General features: G+C 42.7%; 1 protein-coding gene across 1 annotated transcript; it reads right to left on the bottom strand.

The window, feature by feature from the left end:
- Positions 1-9,913: 9,913 nt before the first annotated feature.
- LOC135080962 (uncharacterized) lies at positions 9,914-15,336 on the bottom strand. The gene is made up of 2 exons (XM_063975685.1): positions 12,300-15,336; positions 9,914-12,210 (listed from the first exon to the last, which is right to left on the bottom strand). The coding sequence occupies exons 1-2, from the start codon at positions 15,334-15,336 to the stop codon at positions 9,914-9,916; spliced, it is 5,334 nt and encodes a 1,777-aa protein (XP_063831755.1).
- Between the last annotated feature and the right edge of the window lie 322 nt (positions 15,337-15,658).

Raw genomic sequence — 15,658 nt, forward strand, 5'->3', positions numbered from 1 at the left:
AAAAAATTTTTGAGATTTTTTTTTAATTTTTTATCGAATTTTTTTTCTTCCAATTACCTATTGTAAAGAAAACGTAATAACTTTTAAACTAAGCGGTATATCCTGATAAAACAAAAACAGTAATAATGCTAAATAACAGGCGATACTAAAAAAATACATAAAATATACAAAAAGGCCAACAAATAATAAAAAATGATACTTTTTGAAAAAAATCTGCTTAAAAATTCGTGATTTTTTGGTTATTTGATAAATTTATCCAAAAAATGCCCCTATAACCGGTGGTTTTTATTACTTTGTATTATTCTCTATCGTATTACCTTCGTAAAACCAAAAATCGCATGTCCCTATCCCTATCACAACGTTTGCAATGATTGTTTGAACTAAGCCTCTCCGGGCGCGCCATTCAACGCTTCGTTAACAACGAAAATGAAAATGGCTCTAGATTTGTAATTTTGATAAAGACAAGTTAGATTTCAAATAAAAACAAAAGATTTCGAAGTAAAATAAGCATTTTAGTTAAAATTAAAATTGTCTCTACCTGTAGCGGAGAATAATGTTGTGGCAGGCCTTTGTTCAAACGATCATTGCAAACGTTGTGATAGGGATAGAGACATGCGGTTTTTGGTTTTACGAAGGTAATACAATAGAGAATAATAGAAAGTAATAAAAACCACCGGTTATAGGGGCATTTTTTGGAGAAATTTATCAAATAACCAAAAATACACGAATTTTTAAGCAGATTTTTTTCAAAAAGTATCATTTTTTATTATTTGTTGGCATTTTTTGTGTATTTTATGTATTAGTTTAGTATCGCCTGTTATTTTGCATTATTACTGTTTTTATTTTATCAGGATGTACCGCTTAGTTTAAAAGTTATTACGTTTTCTTTACAACAAGTAATTGGAAGAAAAAAAATTCTATAAAAAATTAAAAAAAAATCTCAAAAAATTTTTGACCTCTTTTTTGTCGATAAAAATAGGTCTAGTTTCATCTATTTTCATATGTACACTTTAACGTGACTCACACTGTATATAACTCAAAGGTGACTGACTGACTGACTGACTGACTGACTGACCGACTGACTGACATAGTGATCTATCACCGCACAGCCCAAACCACTGGACGGATCGGGCTGAAATTTAGCATGCAGGTAGGTAGATGTTATGACGTAGGCATCCGCTAAGAAAGGATTTTACGAAACTCCACCCCTAAGGGGGTAAAACGGGATCCACGCGTACGAAGTCGCGGGCGGCCGCTAGTTTTACTATAAAAATATTTAGTGTGATAAGCGGTCGTCTGTATGTGGTTAGCGAGGTGGCACAGTGACGAAATAGTGTAATACCTTATCATGTTGGTAATAGGAGTGATATTGCAACAATTTTTTTAGAGTGATGTGCTGTTATATGTGCGTTGGTGGGTAGTACGGTGGCTTAGTGGCCTTGAGTTATAACTGTGATTAATGAATCCCGGGTTTGATTCTAGTTTAGCTCATAGCTTGGTTACTTATATGGGGGTTTATTGTATGTATAGAATAGAATAGAATAGAATAGAATTTCTTTATTGCGGTAAACTACAGATCTAAATTAATATTTGTACTTCTGAAATGTCCGATTAGTATTGTTTTTTTTTTGAAAACCAACTTTGAATCGCATTCACGTAAAGTCATCAAAGTAAAGTATCTAGATATGCTATACATACCTTTTGCCCTTCTACCGTCGACATTACACTTCGGTTTGCTTACATCAAAGTAACATATGGATTAAAATTTTTTTCATCATCATCATCATCAACAGCCCTTTACAGTCCACTGCTGGACTATGAGCCTCCTCCACTATAGTGGAGTGTCACATTTTTTTCACTGCACGATTAAACGTGCCCACGAGGCGACGGAATTTGAAACGACCAAAGTATCAAAACTAACAGAAAAAAAATTTTTGCTACTACTTACGTACCTACCTTGTTTACGCACAAATCCTGTCGATTGTTTAAAATTAACCATCTGTTAGTGAACTCAGGTTTATTAAAGGGTGAAGGACAATTCTCTCCAACCCGCGTGTTAGAACACGCGTGACGTGTCACGTTGTTGTCATCACAATCCGTCATACGTAGGGTTGCCATCTCTAAAATTTGGCAGCCAGGACAAGACGCGTGAAAACCCCGGATTTAGGAGCCCAGGATATGTCAACTGGTTTTTTATAAAACTTACGCCCGTATTCACAAACATTACTATGAGGTTTCACAGGGCGCGTGGGCGCACAGGGTGACACTCGTCTCGAAACAATCACAGAGCTCTATTCAACGCAGTGCGTTCGATTCGCTGCTTCACGTAAGCAAGCACCGTTTGTGAATTCGGGCATTAATTAGTCGCATCGCCCGGCATTGGCTCAAGATTTAAGGTTTTTTTACCCGGACAACAAATGAAACCCCGCTCGGACGCTCCCCGGACAAATCCGGGGAATCGCGGATGGATGGCAGCCCTACTCATACGTAACACTCTGCGTGTCACGTAACAGAGACATTATGTAAAACTACAAAACGATGTGGACGCGTGTCATATAAAGGGAGTGGTTAGGAAAAACTATTAAGCCTTTTCCTGCTGAAGTTAAACGGTTTTTCATATCTTTCGGACTTATTTCGTGGAACTAGAGGTACTTGGTTTCTGAGAACATTATTATTATGTGGATGCACATTATGTATTTAAAAGAAGAAGATTTATTTAGTATGTCACTTATTTATTTTAGAAAAGTGAACTTAAAATCATATGGCATTCTCTTCCACTCAACCTTTAGGCCAAAGAGAAATGAAAGTAGATGGTGTGTGAATGATTGATATAAAATATACTTATTTTATTCATAGTTTAAAGAATTCAATAATATTATATTTCTTTCTTAACAACTAGATCATCACATTTCATCATGATATTATTATAAAACTTCAATATACATTTTCCTAAGGGAAAAACTTTTGGGCAAATTACTCATAATATTGTTTTATGCTAGAAATGATTTTGCTATTCATAACAATGGTTAGTTTTCTCGTTACTACGGTAAATTTAATGTAACGAGAAACAATATTTTGTGAGTAGAATATTTTTTTAATTATCTCATGTCTACATTTTTTCTTAGTTTTTAGGAAAATGGGAAACTATGTTACTCGTAATTGAGTTTTAAGAAAAAAGCAGTTTATACCGTTACTCAGATAAGTAGTTATTAAATTTTTTTGGTGTTTAGAGTCGCGTCTCAAAGTAAATTACAAATAACTTAAAAAAAAAGGCGGGAATCGAATGATTTATATCTAAGAAAGTATTTTCAAGTGGCATCAAAATCTGTTTATGTATGAGTGAAAGCTCCTTTGGAGTTGAGTTGTGGAATTGAATTCTAGTCAATTATTAAAGGTTACTTGGAAGGAGGTTTTATTTTATAGGGGAGATAAAGGAGAGTAGTGACAGAAGAGAGTTGTGACATTGTCGACTTTTTGGAACTTATTAACTACTAGCGAGCTCATAACAGTGTGCGTTTTTAGTTCAAGTCTCTAGCTAACAAATACGCGCTGTTGCAAGCTTGCTGATCTATACTTATAATAAATCTGTAAAGAGGTCAATTCTGTATGTACATGAAATATATTTTCAAAATAACTATTAGGGGGTGATTAGTGAAAATTTTTGTCTGTCTGTCTGTCTGTCTGTATGTTCCTTATAGAAACAAAAACTACTCGACGGATTTTAACGAAACTTGGTACAAATATTTTTCATGCTCCTGGGCAGGTTATAGTATACTTAGAAATCCCACGGGAACGGGAATTAGCGGGAATATCCTTTTGTATGAAAAATCTAAACCACTTAAGTTAGACGTTTGGAATTTGGCATGCAGGTACCTTAGTAAACTTAAAGCTTAGTTACAATAGGATATTGCAGAATTCTCACGGGATCGGGAGATAGCGGGAAAAAACATTTGTATGAAAAAATCTAAACCGCGTAAGATAGATGAAGGGGGTAAAACGGGATCCACGCGTACGAAGTCGCGGGCGGCCGCTAGTAGTTAATAAGTTAAAAAAAATCGACAACGTTAACTGTCTTCGGTTCCCCGCTACGTGAAATAAATTAAAGAATCAGAACTTAAAAAGGACAGTCGGCTTACATACGCCTACGCGGTGAACTATTTAAGTAACTCTCTTGGTTCAAATCTAATTACCTACATTTAAAGATTCTTTTCTTTATTTTTCCAGTAAACTTCATAGAGTTTTCTCAAACTATTTACAAAGGTACAGAATGTGTTGACCCAATGCTATCTTTAGAACACGTTCCAGATCTGAGATGCGTGGGTGTTAGATAGGGTTGCCATCTCTAAAATCGGTAATTAGGACAAGACACGTAAAAACCACGGATTTTGGAGTCCAAAACTTGGAAGTTGGCATCAGCCTAAGAAAGAAATTTTTAAACCCGGACTTCACATGAAATCCCGCCCGGACGCCGTCTTAACTAGGACAAATCCGGAGAAACCCGGACGGGTGGCAACCCTAGTTACAGATAACATGGGCGTTATTCTTGGACTTCACTATCAACTTCAAACTTGATACAACCTGAAACTAGTTTTCAGTTAAATTTCAGAGTAACCAATTATTATAACATGTTTGAAACTATGTAGTTTTAGTTGTTGTATTTATGGACATATTTGTAGTGTTTTAATACTTTTGTTTCTAAGAATTGTTTTAAAAGCCGTTGTTTTAGTATAATTGTTTTAATAATGATAGTGAATACGGGCGCAAATCTTTTTTTTCTTACTTTGTTATCGTACATTATCACACACACTATTTAGACACACTATTTAATATTTAATTTACATCAAAATTTGAAAAGAGTCAATGAGCTATAAATATTAAGATAATAATAAATAATAAGATCAGTAACTGGAGCAGCGGAATCTTCGTCGTTCGAGTCACATCTGAAGTGGAAGATTTGATTGAAAAAGTAAAAAATTTGTTGTGAAATGTTAAAACCGAGAGCTTTAATGTTTGGTTAAGCGCAAACTTCACTTTATTTAAAATTAGATTCAAAACACACGACGCAGTGCGGCGGCGGTGCGACGTCGAAGCGGTGTCGCTGCGTCATCTTACATGGAAATATCTGTGGCGGGGACATGAGCCATGCGGTGCCGCGCTTGACTTACTTAAGTTCCTATGTCCCCTAGATGGGGCAGAGGGCGTCCACAATAGTCCTCCATCGCGTTCGGTCTTGAGCTTCGCGTTTGATATCGCGCCAGGTCTTGCCGATTTTCTTCGCCTCGTCTGCTACGGTGCGCCGCCAAGTTTGCTTGGGGCAACCACGTTTGCGTTTTCCTTGGGGGTTCCAATCCAAAGCCTGCGGGATCCCTTCGGAGAGTGTGGCCAATCCAGTTCCGCGCCGGGTCGCGCGATATGGCGAAATATTCGCGGTGCGCCACAACGAATCGTGTGCTTTGGCTCTTAAAGACTCACATACAAAACTTGGTAGATTCGAACACGTAAACTCGGATCGAGTTGCCAAGATACCGAACTTTCACGTCGAACTACACGGTACACGCCAAGTTTACCGTGACAAGATTTTCGAGTTTACGCTCTACTAGCTCGCGGCTATGACTTTGTACGCGTTCATCGAACATAATCATCATCTCTCTAATATCTGACCTTGTGAATATCAGTTTCCAAGATTTTCTTTTTTCTTTTTAGAAAATTGCTATCTGTGATGTTTAAACTATGTAAGTACAAAAGTATTAAAAAAAAGAAAATTTAAATTTTCTTTGTCTCGCATAGCAATGTCCTAAGAATATAATAGGTACTTGCTATGCCCTTACAGGGTGCATGTGATGTACTACCCTACCATTTACCAACTGTCAAACCACACATGTAATGCAATAAATGATTTGATTTGATTTAATACAATAATAAAGCTTAAAAATCTCGAAAACCGTAATATATTTACCTAGTCAAAATTTTGTATTATAGAAAATTAATCTTATCTTATTGATAGTTACAAGTGTGTGTGTTGTATCAGTTTGATAGAGGCATTTTTCAATGTAAGTAAAGTGGTTTTGAAAACTTTCTATGACTAAAATCAATTCAAGAGCAGATGTCACTTTATATTCAGTATTCGTTTGAATAGATTACGACAGTACCATAGTCGACAGCACGCCAGACTATCACATTTTAGTACCTATTACTAACTATATAAAGTCCACAGTTCGGCTTCCATATTTGAGCATAATCATAGCGGTTGAGCCCAGACATAGCAAATATTGGGACAGGTTATTGACCCCACTATCCTGTGGTACAGTTTGACATGTCGCGCTAAGCTCACAGGGCGTATAATCTTTGCTTAGTGGTTAGTTAGAGAGCGAACTACCATTTCAGAGGACATAAATTTGAACCTAAGGTTAAAATTCCATTGCGATATTCGAAGATTACACCAATACCCATACAATTACTATAAGACCTATAGGTACAAATTCTATTTAGGATCCTAATAGTTTAAAATACGCCTCTTAAGATAGTGTTCTTTTTTATTTAAAAACACTGCTCCGGCATAAAATAATAAAATTATATCGATAAAAACTAATAAAATGATTTAAGGTAATTTTTTTAAGTACGACACTAACCAGAGACAAAAAAAATTTTTTTTGGTTCTACATCGAGCCGTTTTACACAAAGAAAAAAAAAGATGTACCTATTCCTAATTCAAATTGAAGACGAGCAAATGAAATAACAAATGAACGTAAAAACATTATTTCTTGTCAGTGACTCGCCATAAGCTCAACGGTCGTTACATTTCCGTTTTTCCTTTGTAATGAGGCTAGTTTTCATTCTAAACTTTTTCTTGGCCTTTAAGATCCAGACGGGAGAAATATGCAAAGTTTTTATTGTCTACCTCGCGGCGCTACCCTTGAAATGTAAGGACAGCCATCAGAATGTTAAGGAGGATTTTATATCTATGAGCCTTGACAATTCTCTATTTCTAACGTAAGTAGGTAGGTATTAGGTATTATTTTTGCTTAGAAATGCAAAATTTTTTTTTTATGCATAACAAGGCAGGTATTTGACCACAATCGCACCTGATGTTAAGTGGGATGCAGTCTAGGATGGTACATATCTGCCCTGTGCTTTCTCTAAAACCCTAGGACTAGGTTAAGTGCCACAAATACTGAAAGGGTTAATTGTCTTTAAATCTTGATATTAGATGACTGGTCACATAACTAAGGGTCCGCTAGAAGCTGCAGCATTCTTATTTATGCTTCATCATAATTTCAGCCACTATAATAATATGTCGCCGTTCACTGAACATAGGCCTCTCCCAATGATTTCCATAGTGACCAGTTGGTAGCGTATCTGGCGCCTTCCTCCTACCTCCTTTATGAGGCCGTATGTTTATGTTTACCTAATAAATAAGTATTTTTTGTGTTTTAAGGAAAAACGATAACAAACAGGTAAACATTGAGAGAATTCTTAGAAGCTAGTAAATTACGAAAAATCAAATTGACTGACAAATGCAAGATCTCAAATTCGTTAGGTAAAAATTTCACGGAGAACATTTTCATGGAAATCGTTATTTTTTTGGTAAACAAATATCCTATGGCACTTTAGGAGCGTGGGGCTTGTTTTCGGTTATTACTCTTCTCCGAATTTGTTAGTCGTTTTTAGGGTTCCGTAGTCCTGACAAGGAACCCTTATAGTTTCGATATGTCTGTCTGTGTCTGTCCGAGGTTTTGCTTGGAAACTATTGGCACTAGGGAGCTTTAATTTATTTAAAGAAATGTTATAATTATTATGGATTGCAGAAGTTTTGTTTGTTTTATCGGGTAGCGTTACCGGTCTTTATTGTAAGTTATTGTAAAGCGCAATACACATTGAGCCCGCCGGGCCGCCGACATATGTCGGCAACTTTTCGTCGGCGGTCTAGTTGGCAGCTTCACTTATTACAAGTCGGAAAATATGGTCGGCGGCATGTCGGCGGCTTGAGATGAGAAATTTATTTGGCAGTCAGCATACATGCACGTCACTACAGGTCGAGCGTCGCCGGGCAACTGAGCGCAGGCGTACCGAAGCCGCCAACATGTCGGCGGGTAACACGCGCGGGCGCATGTTGCCGACATGATTCTTTTCATACAGGCCGCCGGGTTGTGTCGCCGGGCTTTGTCGGCGGCCCGGCGGGCTCACTGTGTATTGCGCTTAACCCATACAAACGTTATAAGTATGGGACACGCACACGCCTCACGTACTTTTTAAACACGGGTTACATACATACACTGAGCTAAACGTGGCGCAATTGCGCTAACTCAGTTCAGCGGGTGTGACTCACTTCTTCAAAATGAGTTGGCGCACAGTGGTGTTCATAAAGATTGTAGTGAGATATTATTAAATACTTGTGATATTGCACTAATATTAGCATTTTATTTGCTTAATAACTCTGTAATTTTTTCGTTTTGTTTTCCTTAAAAGTTTTACTTCACAGGACACTTATTTTTGTTGACGGCTGAGCCAACAGTTAAGACTTTTTTAATGAGAAGGAATGGGAAGTGTAATTAGAAGATTTTTAATAAATGAATACAGTTTCATTTTGTTGCGTAACGAAGAAATTTTGAGTTAACTCAATGACATAGTTGCTAAAGTATAATTTTTTTTCCTTTATTCCATCACGCAATCAGTCAGAAGACTATGAACAGATTTGATCTGTGATTATCGGCGATGAAAGCAGAATCCCCACTGGGACTCCCTCCATGGTTAATTCTGGCTCTCCAAGATGTCCAAAATGTGCCGTCGCTTCAGTCGCCGCATAGCTTCTGGGATTGTGAGTTGCACAGCAAGGTGGTTGGGGTGGTTAGTCAGCCTCTTTTTGTATTTTTGATTTCCTCTTTTTGTTGATTTTTAGATTTTCATGGAGTTCCGAAATTTTAAGAAACCATGGTGCGTTGGAAATCTGTTTGAGGATGTAGTTCTGACATCTTTGTATGATGCTGATATTGGAGTCGCATGCTGATCCCCACAATTGGATTCCGTAAGTCTACACTGGAAGACCTTACTTCATAGGATCAAAGTATGTGCAGGACTGTTTATTTATCCGGTCACAAAAATATACGGAACGGTTACGAAGACCGGGTAATCGGAGCGGAGTAGGTACACGGAGTGGGCTGTCGACGGACGCGGTGAAAACGATGATGCGGTGGACTGTAGACTGTGGACTGTATACGGTGGCACTCCGGTAGACGGTATTTCCAGTCGTTGCACACTGAAGTTCGGTGGGTGGATCGTTGACTCGTCTTTGTCGAAGGACGGCGTCGATACGGTGCGCGGTGAAACGTATCCGAAGTCACGAAGCAATAACGGTGTCCGGTTCTGATGCTGAAGTCGTCAATATAATCACTATTCTTCTATCGCGGTGAGAAGTCTTGTAGCTCTTCGGTCGGAGGAGGTTCACTCTTGATCTGTTCGGAGAACTGTCTTGAGTAAAACTGATTTAGAACTGATGACGGATCATATACCGGGTTTATATACCGCTCCAGCTCGCCTACTAACTAGAGAATCGACGGTTCGCCCGCTTTCTGGAAGACGCGAGTACTTGCTCTAACGCGCGGGACTTGTAAACAAAGTTTTAAGGCATCCGGATATGAGCCTTATTTCTTACGTGCTACGGTCGGTTATCGCGGGCGCGTGTGCTATTGCTGTCCTTTGCGCGCTCGCACTGTCTCTTTCTTTTCAAGTACTTGCCGCGCGCCGAGGATTTATAACATATCTATAGTTATAATAAGTGCGTATATGTATTTGCCGCGGTTTCTTTTTATTTATTAGGGTTCTGTAGGAAGAATTCGTAGTCGTCGTGAACATACTCCCGCCGTGCAGCGGCGCACTCGTGTCGTCGCTGCATCCAAATCGCTAACACGACGACTGACTACTGTTCTGTCACCCCCTTTTCGGTAGGTAGGATGACGAGCCTTTTCGTAGGTCTGCGCATGACACCTCCTTGTGTCATGATGTCTGCGGTGCGAACGATTCCGTCTCGTCCCGGATACGTTGCGATGACTTTCCCTCGGGGCCAAGTATTGCGAGGTAAGTTGGGGTCGACGACTAATACTAAGTCGTCTACTTTCAAAGGAGCTCCCCGGCCATGGGGCTCCCGCCGGTGTTGGAGTTCTGGTAAGTATTCACGTAACCATCTTGCCCAGAACTTATCTGCGAGTAGTTGAGCGCGGCGCCACTGTTGCTTGCTCACGGTGTCGGATTTGGTAAATGTTCCCGGTGTCTGCACTCGGCCTGAACCACCGATCAAAAAATGGTTCGGGGTAAGAGCTTCATCGTCTTCAGGTGACGTAGAAACATGAGTTAACGGACGGTTGTTAACTATGTACTCGGCTTCACATAGTAATGTTCGCAACACGTCTTCGCGCGGGTGCTGTTCGTGTAGTATACGGTAGAGGGCGTTCTTCACTGAGCGCACAAGGCGTTCCCATGCACCCCCCATGAACGGTGCACCTGGTGGTATATACCGCCAAGTGATTGATCGCTTCGTAGCTTCGTTCTTGACGGCTTCACGGAGCTCCCGGTCGGCACCGTGAAAGTTCGTCCCGTTGTCGGAGTATATTTCGGTAGGCGCTCCGCGGCGTGCGATCATACGCCTCAGAGCCATAATTGCTGCGTCTGCGGTTAAGTCAGCTGCCAATTCTAAGTGCACGGCGCGCGTAGTGAGACATGTAAAGAGAGCTACATATCTCTTTTCGTGATGACGGCCTACGGTTATCGAGAGTGGGCCGAAATAATCGACCCCTGTGAATGTAAACGGCCGTTGATGATGAGCAAGTCGGCTCCTCGGATGGTTTCCAGTCGGAGGTTCGGTCGGTATAGCTCTTCTTAGGCGGCATTGCTGACACTGTTTCACGATAGTGCGAGTAATCGGACGTAATCTCACTATGTAATAGTGCTGGCGGGCTTCATTAACTGTGGTTTCGATCCCCGCGTGTGCTAATTGTTCATTTATCCACGCTAGATACAGCTTCGTATATCGGTGATTGCCGTCTAAAACTGCCGGTTCTCTTTGTTCTAACGTTATGTCGTTCGCAGCGGCTATTCTCGATGCAACGCGTATTTTTCCGTCGGTGAACGTGAATTTAGTACGATGATCTAGTCTGCTGTTCGTCGGAAGATGCTGGCCGTTACGGAGTGCTTCAATCTCTTCGTGAAACATCTCTTCTTGCACAGCTTGCACCCAGAGCGACTCGGCATGCTGCAGAAACGGTACTTCAATTATAACGCCTAGTCGACTCTGCTCGGACACGTCGGCGTGTAACTTTGCGTGTGATTTTCTGGCAGGAGACGGCCACTGTGGATCTTTTTCTTTATTCTTCGTTGTACGTTTATAATTGACGGAGACTCTTCTTGCACGCAGCTTCTGAATGAATAACAATACTAAGGCGGTAGTCCTTATTAGTCGTAGCCACGATGAGAAGCGGTTGACGTCGGGTAACGACTCGCAAAGTCGAACTTTGTTAGTCTTCACTAAGTTGACTCGCTCTTCTGTTTTGTTTTCGATTATACTCGTAGATTTTTCTTGCGGCCAACTTTCAGGGGGTCCTCGTAGAAATGGCGGTCCGGTGAACCATCTGTGCGAAGCGTTATTAAACTGTTTCGGTGAATCGCGTGTAGCGTCGTCTGCTACATTCTGTGACGTAGGAACCCATCGCCATTGACTGACATTAGTCGTTTCTTCGATTTCGGCTATTCTGTGGGCGACGTACGGCTTAAACGATCGGGGGCCAGCACGTAGCCATGAGAGTACGGTCTTCGAGTCTGACCAGAAGTACTGTCGGTCGGGTTTAATATCATACTCTTTGATAGTCGTACTTGCTAGTCGACTTCCGATGACGGCTGCCTGGAGTTCAAGACGAGGTATCGATGTGACTTTTAGCGGTGCGACCCTCGCCTTGGCGGTAATTAGCGACACGTGGATGTTTCCGCTGCTGTCGATGACTCGCCAATATACCGCTGCCGCGTATGCCTTTTCACTGGCATCGACGAATGTATGAATTTCGCGCTCGGTTGCGCTACTTAAGTACGGATGACATCGTGGGATCTGGATCGATTTCAACTGTTTTAGGTCTTCAATCCAGGTCTTCCAGGTGCTGGCTAGCGTTGCGGGTAATTCTTGGTCCCAGTCAATCCCAATGCGCCACGTTTCCTGTAGGATGTGTTTTCCTTGAATGACGATAGGTGACGTATTCCGAGTGGGTCGAAAATCGCCATGACTGTTCGTAGTGCTTCTCTTTTCGTCGGTGTGCGATTGCCATTGACGATGTCGGCTGGGACCCGGGCGAAATTTAAGTTGAAGGCTAGGCAGTCCGATGCTGGTCGCCATATTAGGCCTAAAATCTTCTCTTCTTTTGCGCCGTCGTCGAACTTGATTTCTTCTATCTTGGCGGAATCTTCCAAGTTCTGTATTGCTTTGCTGTTGTTCGAAGTCCACTTGCGCAGATTAAAATTTGCCTTTTTATGTATGCGGTCGACTTCGTTGGCGATCTTCTGTGCTTCTTCTACGGTTTGAAAACTTTGTAAATAATCGTCCATGTAATGATTATTAACAATTGCGGATGCGGCTTCTGGGTATTTTTCACGATGTCTTTCTGCGTTCAAATTCTTCACGTATAAAGCTATGCATGGCGAGCAGGTGGCCCCGAAGACAACTGTTGTCATGCGATATTCGGTAGGTGGGCCCTCCCGCCGGTCTTGACGCCACAGGAAGCGTAAGGCGTCTCGGTCTTCTTTGCGGATGCTTATGCGGAGAAACATTTCTTCGATATCGGCGGCGACTGCAATTTTGTGCTGTCTAAATCGCATCAATACACCCTGTAGTGACTGTAGTAGATCTGGCCCCGGCAATAAATTATCGTTCAGTGAGGTATTCCCGAAGCGGAATGCGGCGTCCAGGACCACTCGTACTTTTCCCGGTTTGTTAGGGTGTAGAACGGCGAAGTGTGGCAAGTACCAAGTCTTGCCCGGTGTCGGAGGTTCTTTTGCTTCTTCGGCGTATCCTTTCTTGATCAAATTATTTATTTGATCTTCGTAGCTGGTCTTTAACGATGTGTCGCGGTCTAGCTTCTTCTCGATGCTGTAGAGTCGGTTAAGCGCGCCTTTAAAATTATTTGGAAGAACCACATCTTCTTTCTTCCAAATTAGCGAAGTTTCGTAGACATCTTCCTTCTTCTTCACTGTATTTGCTTCCAGGACCTGCAGTGCGCGAACTTCTGGATCACTCTTCGGTAACTTGGGTTGGATGCCAAGCGAGTCGATGGTAAAGTATCTTCGGATTTCTTCGTCTATTAGCTTCTCTTCGGCTCTGTAGACGTAGTGCACGTTTCTTCCTAAACTTCTTGTTGAGGACCCATGCAATACCCATCCCAATGGGGTCAGTGAGGCTACCGGCTGGTGTGTCGGTCCTCTTCGGAGTTGCCGGGCGACGAGAAGATGCCAATTATCTTGGCCTATTAACACTGTCGGCTTTCTTTCTTCATACTGAAGGAAGTTCTGTACTCCTCGGAGATGATGGCATCCTTTGAGGTCCAATCCAGACACCGCTTGTGGTGCCAGGTGAAGTCCTTTGACTGTTCTGGCTTTTATCGGATATCCCTTAGTCTGGCCCTGTAGCGTGATGCTCACTCTGCGTGATCCATTAGCATTTATCTTCAATCCAGCTACGCCTTCCAGCTGAAGTGGATCGGAGACTCCGGAGGCGCCGACGCGGTCAGCAACGTCGGCATCAATAAGGGTAATCGTAGAACCGTCGTCGAGGAGAGCTGCAGTGTCGTAGAAGCCTTTAGGGCCAGAGACACGAACTGGGATGATTTTCAAGTATGCGTGGCCCTGTCTCGTGCGTGATTTGGTAGAGGCAACGGTTTCGGTTTTCTTTTCGGCTTTCGGTGCTTTATCATAATGTAGGAGCGGATGGTGTGTCTTCTGGCAGCCCCGTACCATGCACGACTTCGTTTTGCAGCTGTGATCTGCAGCTTTGTAGCGTAGACAGCGGAAGCAAAGTTTGAAGTCCTTTGCATACTTCCAGCGGCTGTTGTTGTCGGCTTCCTTCAATTTCGTGCAGTCGGTGACGAAATGCTCGTTCTTGCATATCGGGCATTTCGGTTTCTTCGCTTCCTTTCTTTTCTCTTCGATATTGAAGGTCCGCTGGCTTCTGTTTCTGTGCGACGATTCTTCATTGTAGACGGATTCGGGTGGCGCGAATTTGCCACATCTCTCAGCTTCCTGCTGAATAAATCGGCTGAACTTCACTAGGTCTGGTTCATCCTTGCTGTCTTCGGCGACGAAGTCGAACCAGCGGTAACGGAGAACGGAGGTAAGTTTTTCGATGATGCACTTGACAATCTCTGGATTATACAGGTACTGTGTCCGGTCAAGTGCGCGGAGTGTAGCGACGCTGTTTTGCACTTTGCTGGCGAAGATACAGATTTCCCTCGGTGAGTCGGTGACCTTGGATAGGCTTCGTAGGTTCTCGATTTCGGACAAAGCAATCGAGTCAGCTCGTCCGAATCTCATTTCCAGCGTTCTCATTATTTCGTCGGCCTTCGCGTTCGCTATCAATAAACAGCTGGCTGCTTCTTTAGCCTTTCCTTTCAATGACCGTCGAAGTCTGGCGATATTTTCGGTTTCGGTGAAATGACTCGCAGTTTCTGTGTACGCCGATTTAAATGCGAGCCAATCGTAGTGTGCGCCGTAAAAATTCGGAAGTTCCGCTAAATATCGCGGATGATGGCCGGCGCGTGCTGCGGTCGCGATAGCGGATGCTAACGCGGTCAAATCGACGGATGTCGGCGGTGCGGTGGCGGTGACGGTCGTCTGGGGTGCTGGCGGAGCGGTAGGTTCTTGTTTAACCTCACGAAGTAGCGGTGGTTGAGCTTGTCGGTGACGTTCCTTCTTCACGGGGTCGGTAGGTGGAAGGGTTTTGGGTACCTCTTCCAATAACGGAACGTCGGCTTGAGCCTCAAGCCAAGTCTCAACGCGAGACTCGTGCATTTCTGAGGCGACGGAGTCGTTGTCTTCCTCTTCCGATTCTTCGGCCTGGATGGCGGAGAGACGGGCGCGGGCTAATTTTAATTCCAGGCGAGCTACCTCTTCTTGAGCCTTGGCCAATCGACGGGCGCGGTCGGATTTTACGGAGGATGCCCGCGATGACCTCGGTGCTTTTCTATTTTCTGGAGGTTCAAACTGGATCAGTTCCTCCCGGTTGGTTTCGGAGACGGACGTAGGTAAGGCTTGTTCAGCGGCGACTGGCGGCTCTGCGTCAGCCTTGCCCTTCTGTGATCTTGTGACCGGCATACTGTAGTCACAAACGTAGATTTTCCTTCTTCAAGGGCGATTCGGTGTCTTGAAACGGTCTTCAAGTAGGTTGTCAACGATCCGGCTCGAAGGACCAGAAAAATGTGCAGGACTGTTTATTTATCCGGTCACAAAAATATACGGAACGGTTACGAAGACCGGGTAATCGGAGCGGAGTAGGTACACGGAGTGGGCTGTCGACGGACGCGGTGAAAACGATGATGCGGTGGACTGTAGACTGTGGACTGTATACGGTGGCACTCCGGTAGACGGTATTTCCAGTCGTTGCACACTGAAGTTCGGTGGGTGGATCGTTGACTCG

Source organism: Ostrinia nubilalis, chromosome 19, assembly GCF_963855985.1.
Source record: "Ostrinia nubilalis chromosome 19, ilOstNubi1.1, whole genome shotgun sequence".
NCBI classification, from domain to species: domain Eukaryota; kingdom Metazoa; phylum Arthropoda; class Insecta; order Lepidoptera; family Crambidae; genus Ostrinia; species Ostrinia nubilalis.